This window comes from Portunus trituberculatus, chromosome 44 (assembly GCF_017591435.1).
Source record: "Portunus trituberculatus isolate SZX2019 chromosome 44, ASM1759143v1, whole genome shotgun sequence".
Lineage (NCBI taxonomy): Eukaryota > Metazoa > Arthropoda > Malacostraca > Decapoda > Portunidae > Portunus > Portunus trituberculatus.
This window is the reverse complement of record NC_059298.1, coordinates 28,788,588-28,816,087: the sequence shown is the minus strand read 5'-3', so window position 1 is coordinate 28,816,087 and position 27,500 is coordinate 28,788,588. Positions and strand designations below refer to the sequence as shown.

The window sequence follows — 27,500 nt, the reverse complement described above, 5'->3', positions numbered from 1 at the left end:
TCTCTCTCTCTCTCTCTCTCTCTCTCTCTCTCTCTCTCTCTCTCTCTCTCTATATATATAATCTCGTCTGGTTTGGCATAATATTTTTTTCCAATCACAAACTTTCCCTTTTTTCGTTCATTAGTCTGTAGTGGTAGAGTTGAGGAGGAGGAGGAGGAGGAGGAGGAGGAGGAGGAGGAGGAGGAGGAGGAGGAGGAGGAGGAGGAGGAGGAGGAGGAGGAGGAGGAGGAGGAAGAGAGGAGGAGAGGAGGAGGAGGAGGAGGAGAACGAGAACAAAGACACAACAATCTCTCTCTCTCTCTCTCTCTCTCTCTCTCTCTCTCTCTCTCTCTCTCTCTCTCTCTCTCTCTCTCTCTCTCTCTCTCTCTCTCTCTCTCACGTTAAATTCACACTAATTGACAAATGAGCCAATTGTTCTGTTTCTCTCCCCGAATGTCTGAACGAATCGTGTTTCTCGATTTATCCACATTAAGCTTAGTGTGATTTATCTTGTGCAATTTTGTCTTCGAGGTTTTTGCAAAGTTCTGTTTTCACGCGCTAGTTTAAATTCTATACGTTCTTTCTTACTGAATTCCTGACATTTCGTAGAGTGTAGTAGCGAGAAAGGCTAGAATGAATTAAAACTTGTGTGTTTTTCTCACCATCATAACTCTTGTTTAATTTGGGTCATTTCTACCATGAACATCTTCAGTACCATGACGCGTTTCCATATTCATTCTGGTGACAATTTGGTAAATTTTCTACACCTTCAGGAACTTATGTGGGGATTAGAATAGTAAAGACTGTAGCCATTAATCTTCTCACCTCAATAGACCATTCTTAATGTCAATAAAAATGGTCTAATCGTACACAAAACTCAAGGTAAAAATGTGTTTTAGTACTTAACGGGTTAACGGTGGATGAAGAAAGTACCAACGTGTTTAGAGTCTCTATATAAACGTTCATTCACCTATATTTGCTACCATTTTATATTTTCCAAGTGCAAATGACTGGATTTATCGGCATAGATAAGAGATATATTTTATTTATGTAATAGAGGAAAGTCGGCCCAGATTAACATACTACGAATTAAAAAGGCCTACTTAGTTCCTAGACCCCTTGCAGGTCCGAGAAAAAAAAATAGGGTTAAATATCCTGAAATCTCCTTCTTAAATTAAGTCAAGTCATAGGAAGTTTGAAATTCAGAAGCAGGCAGGGAGCTCCAAAGTTTGCAAGAGAAAAAGAAATAGGGTAAAATGTCCTGAAATCTCCCTCTTAAGTCAAGTCATAGGAAGATTGAAATACAGAAGCAGGCAAGGAGTTCCAGAGTTTGCAAGAAAAAGATATGAATGACTGAGAGTACTGGTATTTGGTATTGATGTTTTATGTGAGGACAACCACATGTTTCTGCTGGCTCCGTACGACTTCGATTATGTTCTTATGTGTGTTCAGATGAGATTAGTACGTGTTAGTCACCTGGAAACAAGAGTTACTTATAGAAGGGCATCTCTAGAGGAATCTGTCTATCATTATGAAGGTCAGCAATTGCAATAGGGAAACTGAAGCAGATTTCCTGATATTTTTACGTTATTTAACCCTTTCAGTACCATGACGTGCTTCCATATTCATTCTGGATACTATTTGGTGCTTCAGAAATTCGTGTGAAGACTCTGGCCATCAATATTTTGACCTCCATAGACACTTCCTAATGTCAATAAAATGGTCTAATCGTACATAAATCTCAAGGTAAAAATGCGTTCCAATACTGAAGGGGTTAAAAAGCCTTCACTTCTGATTTTATTCACTTATTCATATTAGTTATTTTACTTTTTATTTTTTTTTTTTTTTTGTGTGTGTGACCTGACATACACTACATTCATTTTACAGCACTGAGTCAAATTTCTGTTCCCATTTTTCAATACACCTTTATAATATTTCTCTTTGATTGTAGAACTAGTTTATGACACGCATTCAGCTTCTTCTGACAATATATTTCACTGATCTTTTGTGTATGAAACTGTGTATGTGTGTGTGTGTGTGTGTGTGTGTGTGTGTGTGTGTGTGTGTGTGTGTGTGTGTGTGTGTGTGTGTGTGTGTGTGTGTGTGTGTGTGTGTGTGTGTTTGATCGCTTCCTATCTCGCGCACCAACACAAATCAGATCAGACAGTGAAGTATTTTGCCTCCAATCCACGGCTGAATCCTGCCAGCTTTTCCTGAACCAGCCACGCAAATCCTCTGTTACTATTTTTCCAGCTTTTTTTTCATTTATTGGTTCGCTTTTCCTTTGATAATCCTCCGTTATCCGATGCACCCATACCATATCTGACCGGGGTGTGTGTGTGTGTGTGTGTGTGTGTGTGTGTGTGTGTGTGTGTGTGTGTGTGTGTGTGTGTGTGTGTGTGTGTGTGTGTGGTGTGTGCTCTTATCTGTTGTACCACCTCCTTCTTTTCTTCCCTCTCTATCAGACTGTTGTGTGTGTGTGTGTGTGTGTGTGTGTGTGTGTGTGTGTGTGTGTGTGTGTTTGCTCTTATCTGTTGTACCACCTCCTTCTTATCTTTCGTCACCTCTCACTTTCTTTCATAAATATTTGGGTTCAGATCTATTTTAAGCTTCCACCCTTAATATCTGAAACACCAGAGAGGCATTTGAGAACCTCCAAGGATTTCACCACCTGTTCAGTTACCAATCTCCTCCTTTCACCTGCTTGCTCTCTTACATGTTCTCCTCATCTTTCTGTCCTGCCATGTGTGTGTGTGTGTGTGTGTGTGTGTGTGTGTGTGTGTGTGTGTGTGTGTGTGTGTGTGTGTGTGTGTGTGTGTGTCTTTTTCATCTGTCTATCTTGCTGTGCGTTCGATCATCTCTCTGGCACGTATCTGCGTTTTGTTGCCTGCCTAGCATGTCACCAGTGCATCTGTCTATTATGTTATTTGTCTTATCTCTCTGTCCTGTTGTTTGCCTACGTGTCTTGTCCTCTGCCAGTCTGTCTGTTATTCAGACAAGAAAAGAAAAGAGAAAGATGGCGTCCCGCCATCTTACTCTTTTCTTGCCTCTCTTCTTCCTCCTCCTCTTCCTTCTCATGTTGTTTCTTTTCTTCCTCCTTCTGTATTGGAGAGGAGGCATCTTTGCTATCCCTATGTCCCTCTTATTGTACTCGTATAGGCCATGTAAACCAAAAAATCTTCTGCTGTTTGTTTTTTTCTTTATGCTGCCTTGTGTTCCTCGTTTACAATGTTACCTCTCTCACTTTACACCAAACATCATAGCAACAACTCTGCTTCTATTCTCTCTTTCTCTGTGTTTTGCTGTGCTCTTTATTTACCGTCCAATCTCTCTTTTACCGTTATTTTCATGCTAACTTCTATTTTGATCTTGCTAACTGTATGCCTTCCCTCTTCCTCCGGCCTCGCTGCACAAGACTTCCTTCTTCTTCTCATTCTGTCCAACTTTCTAATGCAAGAGTTAACCAGTGCTCTCAATCATTCATACCTTTCTCTGGTAAACTCTGGAACTTCCTGCCTGTGTCTGTATTTCCAACTTCCTACGACTTGACTTCATTCAAGAGGGAGGTTTAATGACATTTATCTTTGTCCTTTAGCTAATTCTATCGGATCATTATGGAGACTGGTGACTGAGTAGGCCTTTTTATCTTTGTTGTTACCCTTGGCCAGTTCTCCAATCTTAAATAAACAAAACACATTTCACATTAAACAGGAGTGAACAACAAACAAGTAAGAGAGAAAAGATCTGGTTGTTTTTTGCTCTTCCTTTGTGTTCCCTTGTGCTGGCAGCGTTGGTGGACACGTGGAGACTGGTTATTCTTAGCTCCAGATTGCCTGCTGTTATCCGTGACCAGTCCTGCTCATCTGTCTGGCTACCTCGTGATGACCTCCCTGCTCCCTCGACACTAAGGCCTGTATTCTGAAACGCTTTGCTCTCTCACCATCACTGCTTTCCAAAGGCTCTAGTTGAAGGCGCTCGTGTTTCTGAGAGTATTTTTATAGTTTCGGTGATAGATTGGTAAGATTTCTAGTTTATTAAAAGGAGAAACTGTCTTGAAAATCCCGGCTAGTTGTCTCTGTGGCCTGGCAATATTGTCGTAGTGAGAGGCGAAGGCATTTCTGAATACGGGAGTAACTTCGTCGTGAATGTGTCGTTGCTGAGGAGGTCACTGTTTTCCCGGGTCATTTCTTTGTTCCTCCCTCCCTTGTTGACATAGACCCGCCCCTCGCGGTACTATCTCTCTCGTTTGGACGCGTTGATTTATACCATTGAGATCTTGTTGTAGCCAGAAGGATATTGGATATGGAAGTGGAGGGAAGAAGACGACGTGGCAGGCCAAAGAAAAGATGGAAGGATCGTATTGGAGAGGACCTGAGGGAGAGAGGATTGAGTGGAGAGGAGTTTGGGGACAGAGCCTTGTGGAGAAGACTAGTGAGGAACAGCGACCCCATATGAACATGGGAGCAGCTGCAGAAGAAGAAGAAGATCTTGTTGTAGCGAGAACGAAGCATTAACTGGAACGATTATTTATGTTACTAATGGCAAAAAGCTGTGTGTGTGTGTGTGTGTGTGTGTGTGTGTGTGTGTGTGTAATTCACCACCACGGTCGCCTGCTGGTAACCCAGCCAGTCTTCCCCATTACGGAGCGAGCTCAAAGCTCATAGGCCGATCTTTGGGTAGGATTGAGACCGCAACACACACTCCCCACACCGGGAAAGCGAGGCCACAACCCCCCCGAGTTACATCCCGTACCTATTTACTGCTAGGTGAACAGGGCTACACATTAAGAGTCTTGCCCATTTGCCTCGCCGCCTACGGGACTTGAACCCGGACCTTCTCGATTGTGAGTCGAGCGTGCTAACCACTACACTACGCGTGTGTGTGTGTGTGTGTGTGTGTTTCACTGTTTGATCTGCTGCAGTCTCTGACGAGACAGCCAGACGTTACCCTACGGAACGAGCTCAGAGCTCATTATTTCCGATCTTCGGATAGGCCTGAGACCAGGCACACAACACACACCGGGACAACAAGGTCACAACTCCTCGATTTACATCCCGTACCTACTCACTGCTAGGTGAACAGGGGCTACACGTGAAAGGAGACACACCCAAATATCTCCACCCGGCCGGAGAATCGAACCCCGGTCCTCTGGCTTGTGAAGCCAGCGCTCTAACCACTGAGCTACCGGGCGTGTGTTAACTGTGTGTGTGTGTGTGTGTGTGTGTGTGTGTGTGTGTGTGTGTGTGTGTGTGTGCACTAACGGTGACCTTTCGTTTTGCATTACAGAGTGTGGCGGGGAGGTCCTGGTACACGGGTCAGGTCAGGTTAAGAGTCCGTACTACCCTGACACGTACGGGTCCAATGTCACTTGCCAGTGGAAGCTGACCCCGCCCCCAGGTCACCTGCTGCACCTGCTGGTCACGCGGCTCAAGCTGGACGCTGGAGACGCGCTGCAGGTAAGCTGTGCAGGTGGCTGTGCAGTGTTTATGTTGGGCCACAAATTCCAATAATATTTCTTCCTAGAGACCTACAGTATGACAGGAGGAGAGCTGATAAAGGTATATTTCTAGCAAACTGTGGAAACTTTCTGCCTGCTTGTGTTTTTCACTTTTCCTGTGACCCATATTCTTTCAAGATGATTCAAAACACTTCATCAATTTCAGACAATCTTTTTGACTATTTCCTTCGGTATTTGCACCTCACTGGCCTTTTTTTCTTGGCCAGAGCCACTCATCCATAAAAAAAAGGTAATGTTTCATTTTTTAAGGAGGTGTACGTTAAGAGAGCCGATAGAAGTGTGTCTGCAAGCAGCATTAGGGATTGAAATAAAGGGAAAATTAATGAGATCCATAGTGTCAGTAATCAGGGTATGGCAAAGAATAACGGATTCATGCTTTATACGATCATATTCTAGAAGGAAATTGAAAGAAAATGGCTCTCAAATAAAGCAATAAATAAATGGCATTGACTCCGTAATCAGGTTGGTTCTGACGAATTAGCATGGAACTATAATGAAAGATTAAATAGATTTGTATATATGAAATAACAGGTGAACAGATAGCCATGTTTTATACTACCATATATTGTCCTGATGGCTTCTTGCAGCATCCCTGACTTTCATTGTACCAACTTACGTTCTATTAAACCAGACTATTAAGAAAACGTGCTTTGTATTCCAGTGTAGTTCTCGCATCCACAAAAAAAAAAAAAAAAGATTGTATCGAGTATTAGCGGCAGAACTGTTTAGATATATTGTCTATTTGCGCCGCCTACTGAGCCGCGTAATGCTTCTGTCTCTGCTAATTTAATTGTAACCTAATTCACCGCTTAACATTGCCGCGCCACACTCTGAAATATGTCGCAAATATTTTAACTCTCATTATTGCGTCATTAATTGCATTTATTATCGGTATCCTATGGAATTCAATTTTCCTTATTTTTTCCGATGCCATTGACCCAGGCTGGTGTGGCACTCATAGAGGAGATCCTTGAACCACTCACTCAGTTAGTCGTTCATTCATTCATTGTCAGTCAGTATGTTAATTAGTCATACATTCAGTCATTCAGTCAGTCATCCATCCAACCAGTAAGTCGGTCAGTCAGTCAATCTATCAATCATTTGTTGTCAGTCAGTTAGTCAGTTAGCCATCCATTCATTCCCTCATTCATATATTCTGTCAGTTAGTCAATCAGTAAGTCACTCGATCAGTCAACCAGTCAATTCAGCCATTGACTCACTCCGTCATTTATTCTTCTATTAGTCAGCTAGTCAGTCAGTCAGTCCTTCAGTCAGTCCGACAGTACAAGTCAGTCAGTCATGAAGCTAGTCGGTCAATCATTCAAATACCCAAGTATTTTTCTATCTCTCTAATACAAAGGGACTGAACACAACAGATGAAAGAGGTTATCATGCAGAGTTCCTTACTAATGCATGCACAGTAATGTTACAGAAAGACAACTTTGAGATGTTAAAAGCGGAAGGTGGTAATGAGACTGAGATAGCAGATGAAAGAGACGAAGGCAGCGATATGATATCTTTCCAGAGTTTCTTGCAGACGTTTGGAATGAGCAGCGATTTTACAGGAAGATGATTTAGATATGGCAAAAGAGGAAGAACCTATACAGTTAGTACGTATGAGGCAAGCTTGTATAACGTTCATTCTGCCTTGTTCCTCGTCGTCGCCAGTTTGTGTTAACTCTTTCCTATATGAGACCGTTGCTTTTCATGAATCGCCTCCCATTTTCTCTGTCATCTGCCATAATAGTATCTAGTCCTTTCTGTCTCATGTCATCCTGTATACTCAGTATTGGTAACAGTTAAACGCGTGTTATGAAGAGTTTTGTTCTATTACCAAGACTATGTTGAAAATTGAAAAGCTACAGAGATTATTGGTGTAATGAATGTTTTAGCCCGTTCTTGACGCGCGAATTATATTTTCTTCACAAGACTAATAGAACAAAAAAGCTCATGAAAACCAGACATAACCTTCACCAGAACCCTGCTAAGAATAGTCGAGATGAGACGCTGAGACTATCAAGAATATGAAGGCAGTATGGGAAATGGAGTGCGTGATTCAGGCAGTCGAGCAGAATAGACGTCCTGGATGGTACAAGACTTAGATAATGCTTTCATACGGACCAGTGAAGGAATAATTGAGGCAATGGGCTGGAGCACGAGGGAGGAGTGAGAGATGGAAAAAGGTAGAGAGAAAGAAGAAAAGGGAGAAAGGTGTAGGAGTGAAGGATGGAGGAAGGATAGAAATAGATCGAGGAGTGTAGGAGAGGGAAAGAAGGAGAGATTGAATAAGTGGGGAATAGATTTAGAGAGAGAAGAAGTGCAGGAAAGGGAGGGAGGGAGGGAAGGACAGGTCATATTAACGACAATGGGAGCTTCCATTAGAACGCATTACTGGATGTGACTCGAAGCATTTACTGGAATGACCTGACGTGGGGCCTCTCAGTTCACCGCAGCCAGACCGGGTCACGGCGGCGGCAAGGGTCAGACGAGGAAGGAAAAGGTAAAGGGAGATTGGGAAAGGGGAAAGGAAAGGCTGAAAATTAGATAAGTTGCTCTGTGCAGGTAGATAAATGGAGGCTTGATAGAATTAAAGAGTTGTGTTTTTATTGGTGTGTTTCAGTAAAAGTATAAATTAAGTGGAATGTCAGTGTACAATATCTTGTATGTGAGGTAATTTATGATGGTGTTGGTGGTGATGGTGGTGGTGATGGTGGTAGTGGTGGTAATGATGGTAGTAATCGTAGTTGTATTAGTAGCAGTAGCAGCAGTATTGATAGTAGTAATAATAATAGTGCTAGTAATAATAATAGTGAGAACAGTTGTGATAGTATGGAAGTAGTATAGTTGTAGTAATAGTAGAAGCAGTAGTAGAAGTAGTAGTAGCAGCAGCAGCAGCAATAGTAGTAGTAGTAGTAGTAACAGTAGTATGTGTAGCAGTGGTATTATTATTATTATTAGTAGTAGTTGTTGTTGTTGTTATTGTTTTTGTAATTGTTACTGAAGTGGCAGCAGCAGTATCAGTAGCAGTAGTAGTAGTGGAGTAAAAGATTATCTATCTTTTAATTTATGACTCCACTTTTGATTCTATTTTGGGGGACCAGTACCTCAGTTTTCATTAATGTTGTGTTGCCTTTGGCCGGTGCCCCTCTATATAGGAAAAATAATAATAGTAATAACAATAGGAGGAGGAGGAAGAGGAGGGAAAGGAGGAGGAAGAAGAGAACCAAAACCCACGACCACATTACCATCACTACCACCATCACCCGGTGTCAGAGGAAAGAAAGACGGGCTATACTCGCGCGGCAGGGGACTGGAGTTAGGGGTGCAGTAATAGAGGCCTGTGGTCCGCTGCGGTGACGGGTGTGTGTTGTGTCGCTGTGTGTGTGCCTCGCTAATCCTTTGCGTCAACACCTGTGATTAATTAAAGGTGCTGATTGCCTGTATTTGTGTGTGTGTGTGTGTGTGTGTGTGTTAGAATTATTACATTTTGTAGTTTCCAGGTCCACTTTTATTATTACTATTTTTTTTGTTGTTGTTGTTGTAGCCTATAGTGCCTGTAAGTAAGCTTGAAGAGTATGGGAAGCGCTGTCCAGCTTCCACCCACTAGCGGCGCAGACAATTTTATTTATAGTGGTACCTATATTAGGGCCCATATCACCATCCAAGCGTATCTTTGGTGTAAGGCAATTACACCTATTTAGAACTTGGGTATCATGGTGACATGTAGATAACTTTAAAGCACTCGACAAATGACAAAGTTTCAAGGCGGCACGTGGTTGGATTCGAACCAACCCTTTGACGTCTGCCCGATCCAATGCGCACCTCGTTATCCACTACGCCACCGCCTCCCCTACTACTATTACTACTACTATTCCTACTACTTTTACTATTACCAATACTACTATTACTACTACTGCCAGTATTACTACTACTATTATTATTACTACTACTACTACTTTTATCACTACTATTACTACTACTACTACTACTACTAATAATAATAATAATAATAATAATAATAATAATAATAATAATACTTCTACTTCTACTACTACAACTACTACTACTATCTGGGTATTCATTTATCACGCTGACATCCAAGCAAAGAGACAGATACGTGAAGAATTACCTGATCTCACACCAACACCCACCCACCCACACACACACACACACACACACACACACACACACACACACACACACACACACACACACACACACACACACACACACACACACACACACACACACACGGCCCGGTAGCTCAGTGGTTAGAGCGCTGGCTTCACAAGCCAGAGGACCGGGGTTCGATTCCCCGGCAGGGTGGAGATATTTGTGTGTCTCCTTTCACGTGTAGTCCCTGTTCACCTAGCAGTGAGTAGGTGCGGGATGTAAATCGAGGAGTTGTGACCTTGTTGTCCCGGTGTGTGGTGTGTGCCTGGTCTCAGGCCTATCCGAAGATCGGAAATAATGAGATCTGAGCTCGTTCCGTAGGGTAACGTCTGGCTGTCTCGTCAGAGACTGCAGCAGATCAAACAGTGAATCACACACGATGTGCTGTAATAGATTGTTGTATTGCTTGGAAAAATTATATTTGATTGTTGAAATGTTGATAAACCCACCGAGACAAAGAAATGTTATATCATATCGTGTGTGTGTGTGTGTGTGTGTGTGTGTGTAATTCACCTCGGTCGCCTGCTGGTCGCCCAGCCAGTCTTCCCCATTACGGAGCGAGCTCAGAGCTCATAGACCGATCTTCGGGTAGGACTGAGACCACAACACACAACACACACCGGGAAAGCGAGGCCACAACCCCTCGAGTTACATCCCATACCTATTTACTGCTAGGTGAACAGGAGCTACACATTAAGAGGCTTGCCCATTTGCCTCGCCGCGCCGGGACTCGAACCCGGCCCTCTCGATTGTGAGTCGAGCGTGCTAACCACTACACTACGCGGTTTCAAGTACGTGTGTGTGTGTGTGTGTGTGTGTGTGTGTAAACCATCGGATGTACACTCACAATAGAAGTATCGACAAACTCTCAACACTCAGTTCGCTTTGGTTAAACTTTTCCTATCAAATTCTAGTCGCATGATCTACACAATGAAGATCTTTATATTGTCCCCCATGACTCGTTTTTACATGTATTGGGAAGATCGTCCAAGGAAAAAACAACAGCAATAAAATATCTTTCATACTGCGATTCCCGAAGAGACAGAAGATCCAAGAGAAAGAGATGTCAACACTCATTTATGCAAACAGTAGCGCTTTTACCCACTGTGTACCAAGAGGCGTTTCTATATTCATTCTCCTAACTATTTTGTGATTTTATACCGCTTCAGAAACCCATGTGCGGGATTAAAAAAGTGAAGACTGGGCATGCAAACAGTAACACTCTAGCCCATTAAATACCACGACACGTTTCCATATTCATTTTACTAACTATTTGGTGATTTTATACAGCTTCAGAAACTCATGTGACGATTAAAAGTGAAGACTGTGGCCATTAGTCTTTTGACATCCATAGACCCTTCCTAATGTCAATAAAACTCGTCTAATCATGCCTAAAATAAAGCTAAAAATGCGTCTCAGTATTGAAGGGCTTAAGGTAATCAGGCAGTCAATTAGTCGATCAATTTACAGCTTTCTGGGACACATTTCCTTTACCATAAACCTCTCTTAGACAATTCTTTCCTCACACAGTCACATCTAAAATTTATGCTGGCTCGAAAATGAAAAAAAATATATATATATACCTGATCTTTTTTCTTTACTGTTGATGTCTGTAGAGAGGTTTTGCAAGTAATGTAGTGTTTCAAAGATACGTACCTTTATATCGCAATAAAATGGCTAATCACTCTGCTTGTACATTTACGTGCAGGTGAAGGATGGCGAGAAGGACCTCAAGATAGCCAGGGATCCAGACTCTTCCACAGGACGTCTCTTTGAACTGCATCCCGATCCCTCCGTCAGCCTCTTCTTCAGCAGTGACTCGCAGCACAACGATGGCTACTTCCTCATCAAGTACGCCGCCTGTAAGTAACGCAAGTCTTCTCTCGTCCTGTTTTTCATTGCAAGATATCAATGTTCTCGTACTATACTCAATATTCGTGTGTTTAACCCCTTCAGTACCAGAACGCGTTTTCATTTTCTTTTTGCTTATTATTTGGTGATCTTATATAGATTCAAAAACTTATGTGGGGATTAGAATAGTGAAGACCATTAATCTTCTGACCTTCATAGATCCTTCTTAATGTAAATAAAATCGTCTAATCATACCCACAAATCATGGTAAAAATGTGCCTCAGTATTGCAGGGGTTAAGATCAGTTGTAAAGTCTTTTTTTTATTGTTGTTGCTTGATCCGGTTTCTAGCTGCAATGATTCACTGTTTTTCTGTCACACTGCGTCTAAGAAATAGTAGAAAATATTGGGGTTTCATCCATCTAACCTCCATTTACAAGATTTAATTTTATTTCACCAGATTGTAAGCAGATGTTACCCTTGCTTTTTCCAATTTCCTTCTGCAAGAATTCATTATATTTTGTGCCTCTTAACTAGAAAGTATAACAGAGGAAACTGATAACTTGTCTAATCTCTTGTCCCGAGGGTTTAATAGTTTTCAACAATTTATAAATGCTCGCTATAAATTGGAGCAGAATGAGGCATTAGTGCTTTGTCTAACTTCAGACATCAAGAATTCGCTATTTACGAGTATTCTCGCACTTTTTTTGCACCGCATGTCGGAAACAGTAGAAGGTACCAGGGCCTTTTTGTATTCTCCTGTTGCAAGAGTTCTTTTTCTGATATTTAAACTGTTGACGTTTAGTTAGCCATTCAAAGATCTATTGGAACAAAGGCGGAAGAGAGAACATTGAAAACATTAAAGTCTTCATTATCATGAGATCTAATACATCATTGACATGACGCAAATAGGGAAAAATGATAACGCTTTTGTCCTGAACCTTATAACACAACTAATATAAAATGAAACTCTGAAAGTACGGTAATGTTTTTGTCTAGTAACATTATAGAGATACTGGCATAAAAAGTAAACTTAGAAAATTGCTTACTTTTGTTATGAAACTTGAAGAAAGAATATAAATATGAGATACAGAACACTAAAAACCCTAGTTTTTGTAACAACGAGTTTGTAACATGTCTCTGATAAACAAGCCGTAAGATATGTGATTACAGCGAAGGATTCTTAATAACAAGACACACTTAGAAAGAAAAACGTTAAATTTGTATTACAGAAGATAAATATCTCTATATTAATCGTTTCTTTGCATGAAAATCTTTTATATTTTCTAACAAAAATACTTATTAACAACTTTGTGGACATTTCTTTTAGTGCAGCATCTGAAAAATCTTTATGTAGCTAAGAAAAGAAAACCCTCATCCTGTAACTGTGTATGTTCTCTATTGTTCAAAAACTATCCAAGCAAACAACGTCACTGAGAAAGTTTGAAAAACTTGCTCCCTCTGACCTCTGTCCCACAGTCACACTCGGGAGCTGCGACTTCGGCCTGTCCCCTTGTGGATGGACGGCCTCCGATGCTCTCCAGGCCTGGGCCTTCCACCGTGAGTACCCTGTCTCTCTCTCTCTCTCTCATATACATATATATATATATATATATATATATATATATATATATATATATATATATATATATATATATATATATATTTCGGGAGTAGACCATTTTGAATGCATGTACTATTGAAGTCAACAGCGAGGTCTGCATTATTCTTTTTGTACAGCGTATTTTGTGTTTTTCGCACAAGGGCGCGTTCGTTCTCTAGACGTCTTTCGGTCTTGATCAGACCATCTTCAGGAGAGAAGTGAGTGCAACTTGTGAGGATGCGGGCTTATATGGGCGGCGGAAGCAGGTAGTCGCGTCAAGTAGCCAGTCAGAGCGCGGATCGAGTTTCGTCTGAAGCGGCCAATGAGCAGCCGGCTACAGCTCCGTGTGGCTGTCGCTGGGATGGTAACGATGATTCTGGCTGCTGTTGTATGTTGATGGTAGGTTTTCTGAGTAGATATGTACTGCTTCCGTCATCTTGAGTCTTCTTATGTCGTTTTCTTTAACTAGGATGGTGGTGTTGCTTTCCATGTGATGTCGCTTCAGGATGATGCCGTGTTCATTCATGTAGTGTCGTCTTATAGCGCCGTCTTGTAGGTGTGCTGTAATTCTCTTTGATAGGGTTGTAGATGTGAAGCCAATGTACCTCGAGTTTAGGTGACTGCAGTCACCAACAGTGCATGTGTGTTGGTACACGACGTTCACTTCTTGCAGGGAGTTTGTCGGAGGAAGACAGCTATTCTTCATGATGAGGCTTGCGGTTTTCTGGTCTTGTAGTAAATGATGACTTGGAGTTTAGTGTCTGTGTTGATGGGCGAGACGTTGTTGTTCACAACAACGTCTCGCCCATCAACACAGACACTAAACTCCAAGTCATCATTTACTACAAGACCAGAAAAACCGCAAGCCTCATCATGAAGAATAGCTGTCTTCTCCGACAAACTCCCTGCAAGAAGTGAACGTCGTACCAACACATGCACTGTTGGTGACTGCAGTCACCTAAACTCGAGGTACATTGGCTTCACATCTACAACCCTATCAAAGAGAAAATGGACTTTGGCACACTACTCCACCAACTAAAACCGGACGAACGCGCCCTTGTGCGAAAAACACAAAATACGCTGTACAAAAGAATAATGCAGACCTCGCTGTTGACTTCAATATATATATATATATATATATATATATATATATATATATATATATATATATATATATATATATATATATATATATATATATATATATATATATATATATATATATATGTTTCTAATTAATATTTCGATTTATTTAGTCCTAAATTCAATTATTTGTGTTCTGTTTGTAAATATGCTCTTGAGTTGCCAAGCTTATATGTGTGTGTGTGTGTGTGTGTGTGTGTGTGTGTGTGTGTGTGTGTGTGTGTGTGTGTGTGTGTGTGTGTGTGTGAGAGAGAGAGAGAGAGAGAGAGAGAGAGAGAGAGAGAGAGAGAGAGAGTTGGGTGGAGAGGAGGATATAAAGAATACAGAGACAGACAGACAGATAAACGGACAGGAACATTGACTATCACCTGGAACATCGCAACCAAACAAGATTTTTTTCCCTGAACACACACACACACACACACACACACACTGACACAGACTTCAAAAACCAGCACAACTACACACTAAAGAAGAAATATAGTCAAGAATAGTCACTTTCCTAAGTCACTTTCTTACTAACATTATTTAAGTGGCGTATGATAAAAGCCCTGAAGTGATGAGCCAAATTCGTGTTGTGTAATATATACCAAGTAATAAAAGGCCGCCAACCACAGAGGACTGCTTCATAAAAGACAAATCATTTCGTCACACTTACTCTGCCTTTACTTCAGCTGTGACCTCTTTTACTTTGATAGTTTATTCGAGAGCTCTGAACATTTATAGGAGGTGAGGTCAGGTTTAGTTCGAGAATCTTTGCCTTTATATCAGCGCTTCCCTAATGTTTCTATCTTGTTGCTCTGCTCCTTTCAACAAGTTCTTCCACTGACTATCTCTCTCTTTCCTCATTTCGTTCACTATTTCTTTCTTCTCTTGTAAGTTTTTTTTAGGATTCACTATATCAAAGTCAAAATGTACTGACCAATAAGGTGAGGCCGATAATCCCTACGACGCTGCCACTACTCCAAATAAAGCAGAGTAACAGTTCCTCGTTAAATGAAGAACTGTTACTCTGTTTTCCTTGAAGTAATAAGTGATATATGGCAATGTCGTGGGAATTATCGGCTTCACCTTATGGGTCAGTACATTTTGGTTTTGCTTGTGGCTTGTGGCTGGAATAGACTCAGTGACCAGGTATTTTTAGTTCCGAGTCGGAAGGGAGCTTTAAAAGATTACACAGATCTAGATAGGCTTGAATGGTGGATGTACGTGTATCGCTATGTTTGAAGGTTTGAAATTGGTAGGTTTGAATGATATCTACAGCTTCCCTTAACTATTTCTTCCCTCTTTACTTTTGCTGAAGAGGAAGTAAATAAAATAGGAAATAAGACTAAGGAGACACGAGATTTTAAGACTCAAATTTTCTGTTTAATAAGTGAAAAGAATACTCGTACATTCATTTTTTCTCTTTTACTTTTACAGGCAGAGGAAGTAAATAAAGCAGAAAAAAAAGACTATGTAGATAAGAATTTTTTACGCCCAGGTTTCTGTTTAACCCCTTTAGTACCATGACGCGTTTCCATATTCACTCTCATTACTATTTAGTGACTTTATACAGCTTCAGAAACTTATGTGGGGGATCAAAATATTAAAGACCTTGGCCATTAATCTTTTGACCTCCACAGACCCTTCCTGATGTCAAGAAAATGGTCTAATCGTGCACAAAACTGAAGATAAAGATACGTCCCAGTGCTGAAGGGATTAGTAACTGAAAGAAAAAGCATATTAATTTCTTTTTTAAATGGCGCCATGTCTTTTTTACCATAATAACTCGGTGGCAATAGTAGGTGGAAGGGGAGCACTGTATAACATTTGAACAATACTCAGCCAACCACACACACACACACACACACACACACACACACACACACACACACACACACACATACGTCCTGATCGATCCGTGTACAACAAAGGAATTCGTTTGTGTGTGTGTGTGTGTGTGTGTGTGTGTGTGTGTGTACCATTGGGCGTCGCGTGTGTGGTTGGGGATTTACGTTCCTGTCTCGCCTCAAGGCCAAACAGTATCACCGCCTCTGAAAGCCTCGCATGTCGCTCTTGTTGTATTCTGATAAGCTCCTTTCTGTGTACTGACTTCCCTCGTGTTTGTTGTGACCCTGATATTTTCCTACTTACCCTTGTATTTTCCTACTCTCCTTTACTTTTTTTTCCCTGAAGCACGTAATTATTGTGCCTTTTGATAATTATTTTCAGTTCACCAAATCCCTTTTATCATCCTTAGTTCCGTTTCCTCTTGCTTTGTATGAAGATTTACCTGTTTTTTGTATTTATTTTTGTTCTTGTTATCTTTTCCTAATCCTTTCCCAGTACGGTAAATAGTTTCATACCTCTTGGTTGTTGGCTTTATTGTTTTCCAGCTGGTATTTTTCAACAAACTGCCTTGATTTATCTTCTTTGTTCTTTGTTATTTCCGTTGTTGTTGTTGTTGTTTTTCTACAGATTTTGCTTCAAGTTTATTTATGATGTTTTTTTATTACTCGCAGTGTCTGTCTCCACTTATGTGCCATCAGTTTGACACTGTGAGTGTTCATCTCCTGGACGTGAGGCACCGCGGCCGTGAACAAGTTCCACATCCTGGAGACGCGTCCTGCGAAGGTGCGTTGATGCTGACACCCGTGGGATCGCGGCACCTCTACGGCGTCACCACCATTGAGCACCGTTCTCGTGCTCCGTGCGGTGACTCTTAGAGGATGACGCAGCCCTGCCAGATGTGGCACTCTTTGCACCTGTGCCTTATGGAACACTACGATCGCCGCCACGTCTCTGCGGTGTTCCAGTGAATCAAGGGGACGCTCAGGCTCTGGGTGAGGTGGTAGTGCAGCATCTACTAGCCGTATGGCGCGGCGTTGGATGCTGTCCAGTCTCCTTCTGTGTGTGGCGGCACAGGACATCCAGGAGAGAGCTGCGTATTCAAGGTGGGGCCGCACCTGTGCCTTGTACAGCAGCAGTCTCCCTTCCTGTCGAGGAAACTGGCGATCCTTCTGAGAGCGGAGATCCTGTGAGAGGCTTTCTTGGCAATGGTTTTGACATGCCTGTCAAACCTCAGCCCTCGATCCACCTCCACTCCAAGTATCTTGACGTCATCTTGGAGTGGGAGAGCAGCAGCGCCAAAAGACAACTTTCCTGCCATTGCTGCCATGGCGGCTGGGGACCGAGAGACAACCATTGCTTGTGTCTTCTCCGGCGCGAATGTCACTTGCCAGCGAGCACCCCACTCCTTTATCACTCGTAGCTGCTGATTGATGGCCTCAGCAGCCCGCCCACTGTCCTGGCGTGGATAGGTATAGGAGAGGGTGCAGTCATCAGCATAGGCCATGACTCCTGGCAGTAGCTGGAGAAGATCATCCACGTAGATATTCCACAGGAGTGGGCCAAGAATTGAACCCTGTGGCACTGATGCCTCCACAGGCAGGGACTCAGATGTTTGCCCGTTGACAACCACCTTGAGGCTTCTGTCCTGCAGGTAATTTCCCAAGAGTCGTAGCAAGCCACCCTGGATGCCTTTAGCACGAAGCTTTTCTAGTAATCCGTTGTGCCATACTTTATCAAAAGCTCCTGCTATGTCCAAAGCAACCACTATAGTGTCCTTGCCGTCGTCGAGGGCGTCCTGCCAATGCCTGGTGAGAAGCATCATTAGGTCGGAGGTTGACCTTCCAGGTCTGAACCCAAACTGTTGGTCTGAGAGGAGGGCATTGTCCTTGAGATGGCTACACACCACCTCTGCCACGACCCTCTCAAACACTTTACCCACCACTGACAACAGGGATATGGGTCTGTAGTTTTTTGGGTCCGTCCTGGAGCTTTTTGTGTACAGGAACTACTCGAGCCTCCTTCCACACTGAAGGCCAGACGTTTTCCCGTACACAAGTTGTGAAGACTTGGGTGAGAGGGGCAGCCAGTTCCTGGGAGCATCGCTTCAGCAGGTGCGGGCTGATGTCATCAGGGCCGGTGGCTTTCTGTGTGTCCAGCCCCGCAATAATCGCTTCACCTGCTGATGCGTCACCTCCACCATGGTGACAGTCTTCTCACATTGCTGGACCAGCTGAGGCGGTGGCTGCTGTGGATTCCCGACCTTCATTTTTCCAGCAAACAAGGAAGCCAGCAACTGTGCCCTCTCCTTACTGCTGGTGGCGACAGTACCGTCCTGCTTGCTGAGGGGAGGGATGGATTCTTGGTGGCCAGTTCCTTGTTTGTCCTTAACAAGAGACCACCAAGTTTTGTTTCCTACGCCAGTGCCACACAGTTTCCGGCGCAGGCTTTCCTCCCACTTTTTTAAGGCCCACTTGCTGGTTACCACCATCCTCCTGCATGCAGCCCTCTCTCTCTCTCTCTCTCTCTCTCTCTCTCTCTCTCTCTCTCTCTCTCTCTCTCTCTCTCTCTCTCTCTCTCTCTCTCTCTCTCTCTCTCTCTCTCTCTCTCTCTCTCTACTAATCTCCTCTCTTTCTCTCATTGCCAATCACCTTCACAGTTCCTCGTCCAATGCTAATGTACCTTAAGATGAACTAACGATATTGAAATGGTTGATAGTTGTGTGTAGTACTAAATGGCTGGAAGGAAAAAATAAATACTTCTCATGATGGGTGAGGATCTTGAATGATGAACTGCAATGTTGGCCAAAGTTTTTCAATCTGCTTGATATAACTCTGATTAACTTTGCTGCTAACTTTTACGTGAGGAGAAGCCATCGAGTTCATTTCTTCCCCAATGAGGACCAAGATTCGCTAGAGACCTGCGTGACTTGGGCGCTCGTACGCGTTTTCATATTCCTTGTGGTTAATATTTGATGATTTTATACAGCTTTAGAAATTATGGGTGGAATTGAAATGGTGAAAGCTGTGGCCATTATTCTTCTGACTTTCGTAGATCCTTCCTAATGTCAATAGAATGGTCTAATCATACACAAAACTCATGGTAAAAAAAGCGTCCCAGTACTGTAGGGGTTAACTTCAACTTATGAGTGAGTTGTGGTGGTGAGAAAGCATAGGATATTTTTTTATTAATATTTCGTGTGTGGATCAGGGAACAAACAGGATGACCATACAAACAGCTATCTCACCACAGTTTGACTCTCTCTCTCTCTCTCTCTCTCTCTCTCTCTCTCTCTCTCTCTCTCTCTCTCTCTCTCTCTCTCTCTCTCTCTCTCTCTCTCTCTCTCTCTCTCTCTCTCTCTCTCTCTCTCTCTCTCTCTCTCTCTCTCTCTCTCTCTCTCTCTCTCTCTCTCTCTCTCTCTCTCTCTCTCTCTCTCTCTCTCGACGAAAATTCACTATTGAATTAGATATAAAGAAGTCTTGCTTTGTGTGTGTTTTCTCACCACCTCTCTAATCCACTTATTTCTCTCATCTGTTCATTCTCTTTCCTTAGCCAGACCATAAAAGAAAAGTTTGTGCATTATTTTTGCATTATTTGGAACTTCTTATCTCTTATTACTGGAATTGTCTACTTATTTGTCTAACCTATCAAGCGTATGTCATCCTTATTTATTAACGAGACCATAAATAAGAAGTTTGTGCATCAGTTCCGCAGTATTTGGAAGTTTATATCTCTTATCACTAAAACAATTTATTCATTTCGCTAATCTATGGAGCTTCCGTTTTCATTCTCTTTCCTTGCCGAGACTATATAAGAGACGTTTTTTTTTTTTCATCAGTTTCGCATTTTTTTAACTTTTTTCACGACACAGAGAATCACCAGAACCAAAGCAGAGACGTTTTTTTTTTTTTTTTTACCAGTTTCGCTTTTCTATCAAACTTTTTTTCACGACGCAGAGAATCACCATAACAAAAGTAGTGTGGAAGTGTGTGGGAGGGAGTTTTGGCTGGATTAAGTAGTGAAGGAAGACTGGCTCTTTCAAGCTTAACTCCTTCAGTGCTACGAGTATGACGCGCTTTTTCATATTCATTCTGCTTGCTACTGAATGATTTTATACAGCTTCAGAAATTCATGCTAGGGATTAAAATAGTGAAGATTGTAGCCATTAATATTCTGAACTCCGTAGACCTTTTCTAATGTAAATAAGATCGTCTTTTGATACCCAGACTCGTGGTAAAAATGCGTCTCAGTACAGAGGGGCTTCAATCCGTTATTTCTTGTTCTCTCCCGATTTCTGACCAATAGAACTTTATTTATCATCCTTTTCTTCTCATCATCATTGTCACCGTCATCATTGCCATCATCAAGGCCACCATAAGCCGTTATTATTCTTGCAGCTTTCTTTATTTATCTTTTTTGATCTTAGGGAAGCTTTAAAAGATGACTGAACAAATAGAGCATGATAGGTGGAAACAAAGCACCGTTTATATAAAGGACCGCCACATTTAGACCGTGTAGCTTCTTATTTTCTTGTTTTCATGTTTCTATCATTATCATCATCGTCATCATCATCATCATCATCATCATCATCATCATCTTTATGTCATTATCATATTTTGGATCATTCTTTTTTTTTACCCCTTCAGTACTGAGACGCATTTCTACCTTCTTTTTTGGGTATGATTACACGATATTATTTGCATTAAGAAGGGTCTCTGGAGGTCAGAAGATTAATGGCCACAATCTGCTATTTCAGTCCCCCACATAAGTTTCTGAAGCTGTATAGAATCACCAAATAGCAAGCAGAATGAATATGGAAAAGCGTCAGAGTACAGAAGGGATTCATGACTTTTTGGGAACTGGAACCTTCAATACGTGTTCCTTAGACTTTTTGTTTCCTTGCCCAGAGTCCTACTTACTTAAAAATATAATAATCTAATAAGTAATCACCATCACCATCATTGCCACCATAACCACCACCACTCTGGAGTCTTTAGAAAATCTGGACATTCCATTAAAAGTCTAATTTCATGGAGAATATATCATGACTTTAGTGTTTTTAGACCTGACTTATTCACACCGCAGCGTCGGGGTAGTTAAGACGTGTCACCGCCACCTGCCATGCCGCCCACCTGCGTGCAAAATTGATAAGGGAGCAAACACCTTGATTACCTTCTCATCACACACCTTGAACCAAAGCATTTCAACACTTTCACCGCTAGATGACTTTTTACCAGCTACAACTTCAAACACGCTTATTTTTGTAGCGCACTCTCTTGAATAGTTTCATAGCCTGGGAAAGACGTGGCAGGTAAATGAAGTAGACCCACTGAGAGAAATGAATGAGATCTTACTGGAAGCTCGTGAATGTCGCAAATACTCTCAAAAAAAAAATATGGTTTTCCTTTAATATAGTCTCTGTGAGTGTGTTTCGTAGGAAGGGTAAAAAAAAAAATTGTGAAAGAAAATCTATAGAGAGAAAGGAATGAAGAATACAGGAAGACAGATGGGCAAAGACAAAGGCAAAGGCAGAGAGATAGTGCTGTGTTCCGTCCCATAAAGATAAGAAAAAGAGGAAACCTAATTGTAGTCCATTTAATCCGTGAGGTGACGTGATAGCTTTATCTGTGAACTGTTCTGAGTCACACACAAGCTAGGAGAAGGAATGAGGGGAGGAAAGAACGATGACGGGAAGGCTCCAGAGGGCTTCACATTGCTAAGGATGGCAGCGTGATCGTGACTGGTTAGTATTGTAGTGACCCAAACGCTCATTGTCTTTCTTACGTGATTGTTAGTAGAAGGCTCGCTGACACTTGTTTGGACGGAAGGCTCCAGAGGGTTTCACATTACTAAGGATGACAGCGTGATCGTTACTCTGGTTAGTATTATAGTGACCCAAACGCTCATTGTCTTTCTTACGTGATTGTTAGTAGAAGGCTCGCTGACACTTGTTTGGACGGGAAGGCTCCAGAGGGTTTCACATTACTAAGGATGACAGCGTGATCGTTACTCTGGTTAGTATTGTAGTGACCCGAACGCTAATTGTCTTTCTTACGTGGCTATTGTTAGAAGACTAGCTGACACCTGTTTGGTTGCTGGTGAATGAATAGGAACGTGAAATAAAGCTGCAAGGATCCATTAGTCACCCATGAAACATCAATTTCTACGTATCATTCTCATCCAAACATTTGTCTTACAAGGTCCTAAAAACTTAACCTGATCTCTTTGATTTTTTTGATTAGGGAAGAGCAAACTAAAATTATGCAACGTTTGAAAAGTTTAATTCTCCCATCTAGCACTTCGACACAGCCTTCCGTGTAACTATCCCCTCCTTTTCAGTAAAACTCTGCTGTCCCCTTCTTACACATAAAAATAAATCATCGGTTTTTATATTTTTGATAATTTAAACTGAAACCTTAACATCTTCTTTAGCTTAAACAACCTATTTGAAGCTAAGTGTTCTGAGTCATATCTGCCTTTTTTTCATCTCTACAGCTGCTAACTTTATACAGGTTCTTTAGTCATCCATGTTTCACTCATACCTCTCTATTAGACAGAGTGGAATGAGAAATACTTCGTCTTATCAGTTCCTCTTCAGTTTCTTCGTGATCCCCGCTGCGTTGCATGTCTTGCTATCCCTTATCACTATTTTTGTGCTAACTGTGCTCCTGACCTTGTTAACTGCATGCCTTCCCTCCTCCCTCGACCTTCCTGCAGATGACCTTGTTTCTCTCTTCTTTATTCTGCCCAGTCGTCTTTTCTTGTTTAATTTCTTTTTCTGTTGAATTATTAAACTTCTTGCCTGCTTCTGTATTTCCCTTCTTTATTTCCTTCTTTCCAGACATGATTTTGTTGTCATCTCGAAGTGAGGTTTCGAGACACTTTTCTCCGTTTTCCCTTCTCTTTTGAGGAATGGCACTCCACTGGACATTTCTTTTCTCGGCCAGCCCTATTCTTACGTAAAAAAAAACTGCTATATCAAGTGTCGAGTTGTTTTATCAGTGAGGAAGTAGGTGGCATAGCAGGTGGCTGGTGGTAGGTAAATAAATAAAATTGCCTGCGTCACTAATGGGCGGAAGCTGAACAGCGCTTCCAATACATTCTTCAAGTGTGCCTACAGGCGCTTTAGGCCTTAACCTAAAAAAAAAAAAAGGTGGCAAGTGGCTGGTGGCAGGTGGTAGGTGGTGCTGTCCTGGAACGCCTTCAAGACACCTCGGAACTTAATTCAATTGGCCAACTTTCTGTAATCTTCTCCTGTAATGAACTCTTGAGAAGCGGCATATTGAGCGTCTCCTTCCTCCCTTTCCCCCCCCGCTCTCTCTCTCTCTCTCTCTCTCTCTCTCTCTCTCTCTCTCTCTCTCTCTCTCTCTCTCTCTCTCTCTCTCTCTCTCTCTCTCTCTCTCTCTCTCTCTCTCTCTCTCTCTCTCTCTCTCTCTCTCTCTCTCTCTCTCTCTCTCTCTCTCTCTCTCTCTCTCTCTCTCTCTCTCTCTCTCTCTCTCTCTCTCTCTCTCTCTCTCTCTCTCTCTCTCTCTCTCTCTCTCTCTCTCTCTCTCTCTCTCTCTCTATCTCTCACTATGCCAAACTTTCTGATAAATAAAGGGAAAAGTATGAGAAGGACATGAAAATAAAGTAATATCCATCCTTTCATCTATTTTTTGTCTTGTGAATGAGAACGCAATACTCGCTTGTCCGTGAAGATAAAAGTAGTTACGGCCATAATTCTTTTGCTACCTGACAATTTAGGCCTACAAATCCCATACGCTTCAAGAAAATGAATAATTATTAACCTTTGATCTCAAGACTTCGGAAATGAAAAATGTCTTACGGTTGATGGTGTGTAGCCAAGGCGTGAGTTATGAAAATGAGGTTGGCGTCATAGAAAGCTTCCAATATCAGACCTATTTCTTTTTACCATGTGGGCTTTTCACGGGGATTTATAGGCTAAAGACGATACTTTTTAGGGTACCTCCTTCCTGAAAGCCCACCCACTAGGAAACCGTTGCCCCGAGTGAGGAAGCCCAACCTACACTCGGACCGTGGAGAGGATTCAAACCCGTGCGCTTGGAGACCCCTCAGACCCCAAAGCACGCATGGCGGCATCAAAATGTTGAATGTGTGGAAGGTAATGAAGGGTTTAGGGTTGTATTCAGAAACACTTTACTCTCTCACCACGACTGTTTTCCAGGGCCACAGAAATGACTGGTCGGGTTCTGAAGAGAGTATTTTCTTTTGATAACGCAGAAGTCATGTAAGTTTGTCACTACAACCATCAAAACACCCTAAAGAAACCCGTGTACCTTCAACTAGAACCTTTTGAAACAGTGGCAGTGTGTCGTGATAGTGTTCTAGAATAATGCAACCGTTAAAACACCCTAAATAAAACCCATGCGCCTTCAACTGGAACCTTTTGAAATAATAGCAGTGTGTCGTGAAAGTGTTCTAAAATAGTGGAACCGTTTAAATGCCGTAAAGAAACCAGTGTACCTGCAACTAGAACCTTTTTGCAATACTAGCAGTGTGTTTCGTGAATGTGTTCTAAAATAGTGGAACTGTTTAAACACCCTAAAGAAACCCGTGTACCTGCAACTAGAACCTTTTATTCAATACTGACAGTGTTTCGTGAATGTGTTCTAAAATAGTGGAACCGTTTAAACATCCTAAAGAAACCCGTGTACCTGCAACTAGAACCTTTTGAAATACTGGCAGTGTGTCTTCAAAGTGTTCTAGAATAGTGCAAATGTTAAAACGACCTTAAGAAACCCATGTACCTTCAACTAGAATCTTTTCAAATGGTGGCGGTGCGTCGTGGAAGTGTTTAAGAATAGGAACCTTAGAGCTGTGATTCTCTAACTGTGCCTCGCAACTTTGCCCCAATGTGCGCCGACTAATTTCCATGGATAAATTCACACTGCACTGGCTATACTCGTATGTAGACTTAGTGCGCAGTCAGAGTCCAAGATTTATCACTGGTGCTCCATTAGAAAAGTAAGGTTTGAGAATTTTTTGTATGTAAGAGTAGAAATCCGTCCAAATGCAACAAAAGCTAAACAAAGACGCCCAGTTAAATGACCGTCTCCGAGCAGGTCCGAGAGTGTTAGCCAAAAATAATGGGATAAATGTCTTTGCTTTAGAGAGTAGCATGTAGGGAAAGGAGGGGCGTTGCATCACAGAAGGAAATCATTAGGACATTTTATAACATACGAGTGATGAGGATAAAGTAATAATTTGTGCATAAGGATATGAGATAACAAGAAACTGCTTCACAAAAAGAGCGCTGGATTATTGGAGTAGAAAGAGGAATCAGATTGTTTGCACGGTTTCAATAGGAAGATGTTCAAATATCAGGTGAAGATACAGAGAGAGATGATGATTGTGTTGTGAAGTCCTGCTGGTAACTTGAGGCTTCACGTCTTACTGAAAAACCACATGGAAAAATCTCATAGCCATACCACCAGATTAATTAAGATCAAGTCATAGCAAGTAAAGAAAATAAGAGAGAAAAATATTGTTGTTGTTATTGTTGTTGTTTTTGTTGTTGCTATTATCATTGTTATTATCATCATTGTGCGCGTCTAGGTACATTAGGACCGTGCACTTTGGAGGCCGATGGGTTCTCAAGCGCTAAAGTTAGAGTCCTGGTACAGTGCGAGGGTGGGAAGAGTATTCAATCTGGGTAACGACTCCGAAATTATTAACCCAAAATCTCTGTTGTTTGTTCTCATAGACGAAGAGAGCACCGAACCGAAAAAAAATACTAACATTATTATATTTATTAAAGAGCGTCCACTTCAGGTAAAGGCTCTGAAATTATCAATCCAAAGACACTGATGTTTTGCTCACAGACGGAGGGAAGCAGTGAATGAGATCCGAGAAAATATTATCATTATTGTAGTTATAAAAGGCATGTTATGTTATCATAAAAAGCTATTTATGTTAGTTTGTCCTGCAACCATCAAAACGCCCTAAAAAAAACCGTGTACCTTCAACTAGAACCTTTTGAAACAGTGGCAGCGTGTCGTGAAAGTGTTCTAGAATAGTGGAACCCGTGTACCTTCAACTAGAACCTTTTGAAACAGTGGCAGTGTGTCGTGAAAGTGTTCTATAATACTGTAAATGTTAAAAAGCCATTCAGGAAAATATTGCAGTTAGAAGGATCTTTTTAAAATTCTGCATGCATCGTAGAAAATGTACTGAGGAAATTTTAAAAAATCCTTCTAACTACAGTATTTTCGTGAACGGATTTTTATGGTAATATAACATGGCTTTTATAACTATAATAATGATATTTTTTCTGTTCTCATGTACTGCTTTTTTCGTCTGTGAGGAAAACATCAGTGGCTTTGGATTAATAATTTCAGAACATTTACCCAGAGTGGATGCTCTCTAATGAATATAATAATGATAATATTTTTTTCTGTTCTTATTTGCTGTTTTCTTCGTCTATGAGAACAAACAACAGAGCCTTTGGGTTAATAATTTCGGAGTCGTTACCCAAATTGAATAATCTTCACACCCTCGCACCGTGGCCAGGACTCCAACTTTAGCACCTGAGAACCCATTGGCCTCCAAAGTGCAAGCTCCTAATGTACCTAGAGGAGCAAATTGATGATAATAAAAACAATGATAATATAGTTATGAAAGCCATGTTATGTTATCACAAACAAACATTCAGAAAAATAATGCTTGGATCTTTTCAAAATGTCCTCAGTACTTATTCTACAATGCATGCGCCAGTAAAGATCAACTGAAAGATGTTAGATATTTTAGGTAATTTTTAAAAACATTATATATTTTTCATGCAAACTTTATACGAAATTCAATCTTAAGAAGGAAGAATTATTGAAACTACTCTTGAATTTACCATAAGTATTGATGACCTCCCGAACTTTTCTACCAGGCATGTTTTCCCAATAAAGAGGTAGTTAAGTGGCTCTTGTTGGCTGGACAAAAGAGACAAGAAAAGACAAACTCTTCAGGGCAAAAAAAAAAAAGATATAAAAACAAAAGAAAATCACCACTGCTCAAAAAATAATACATGAAGAAGTAGCAGTAGTAGTAGTAGTAGTAGTACTCGTAGTAGTAGTAGTACTAGTAGTAGAGTGGTAGCACCACTAGCAGTAGTAGTAGTAATAGTAGCAGTAGAAGTAGTAGTAGCAGAAGTAATAATAGCAGTAGTGATAGTAGTAGTAGTAGTAGTAGTAGTTGTTGTAGTAGTGGTAGAAGAAGTAGTAGTGGTAGTAATGATAGTAGTAGTGGTAGTAGTGGTAGAGGTAGTAGTAGTAGTAGTAGTAGTAGTAGTAGTAGTAGTAGTAGTAGCAGTAGCAGTAGTAGCAGTAGTAGTAGTAGTAGTAGTAGTAGTAGTAGTAGTAGTAGTAGTAGCAGTAGTAGTAGTAGTAGTAGTGGT

General features: G+C 41.4%; 1 protein-coding gene across 1 annotated transcript in view; it reads left to right on the top strand.

Annotated features, from left to right (window-relative positions):
* Positions 1 to 27,500, top strand: part of LOC123518844 — a 200,089-nt gene that overhangs the window by 83,909 nt on the left and 88,680 nt on the right. The window contains 3 exon segments of the mRNA XM_045279883.1: positions 5,266 to 5,435; positions 11,379 to 11,532; positions 13,000 to 13,080. Of these exon segments, the coding sequence (XP_045135818.1) occupies positions 5,266 to 5,435; positions 11,379 to 11,532; positions 13,000 to 13,080 (405 nt within the window).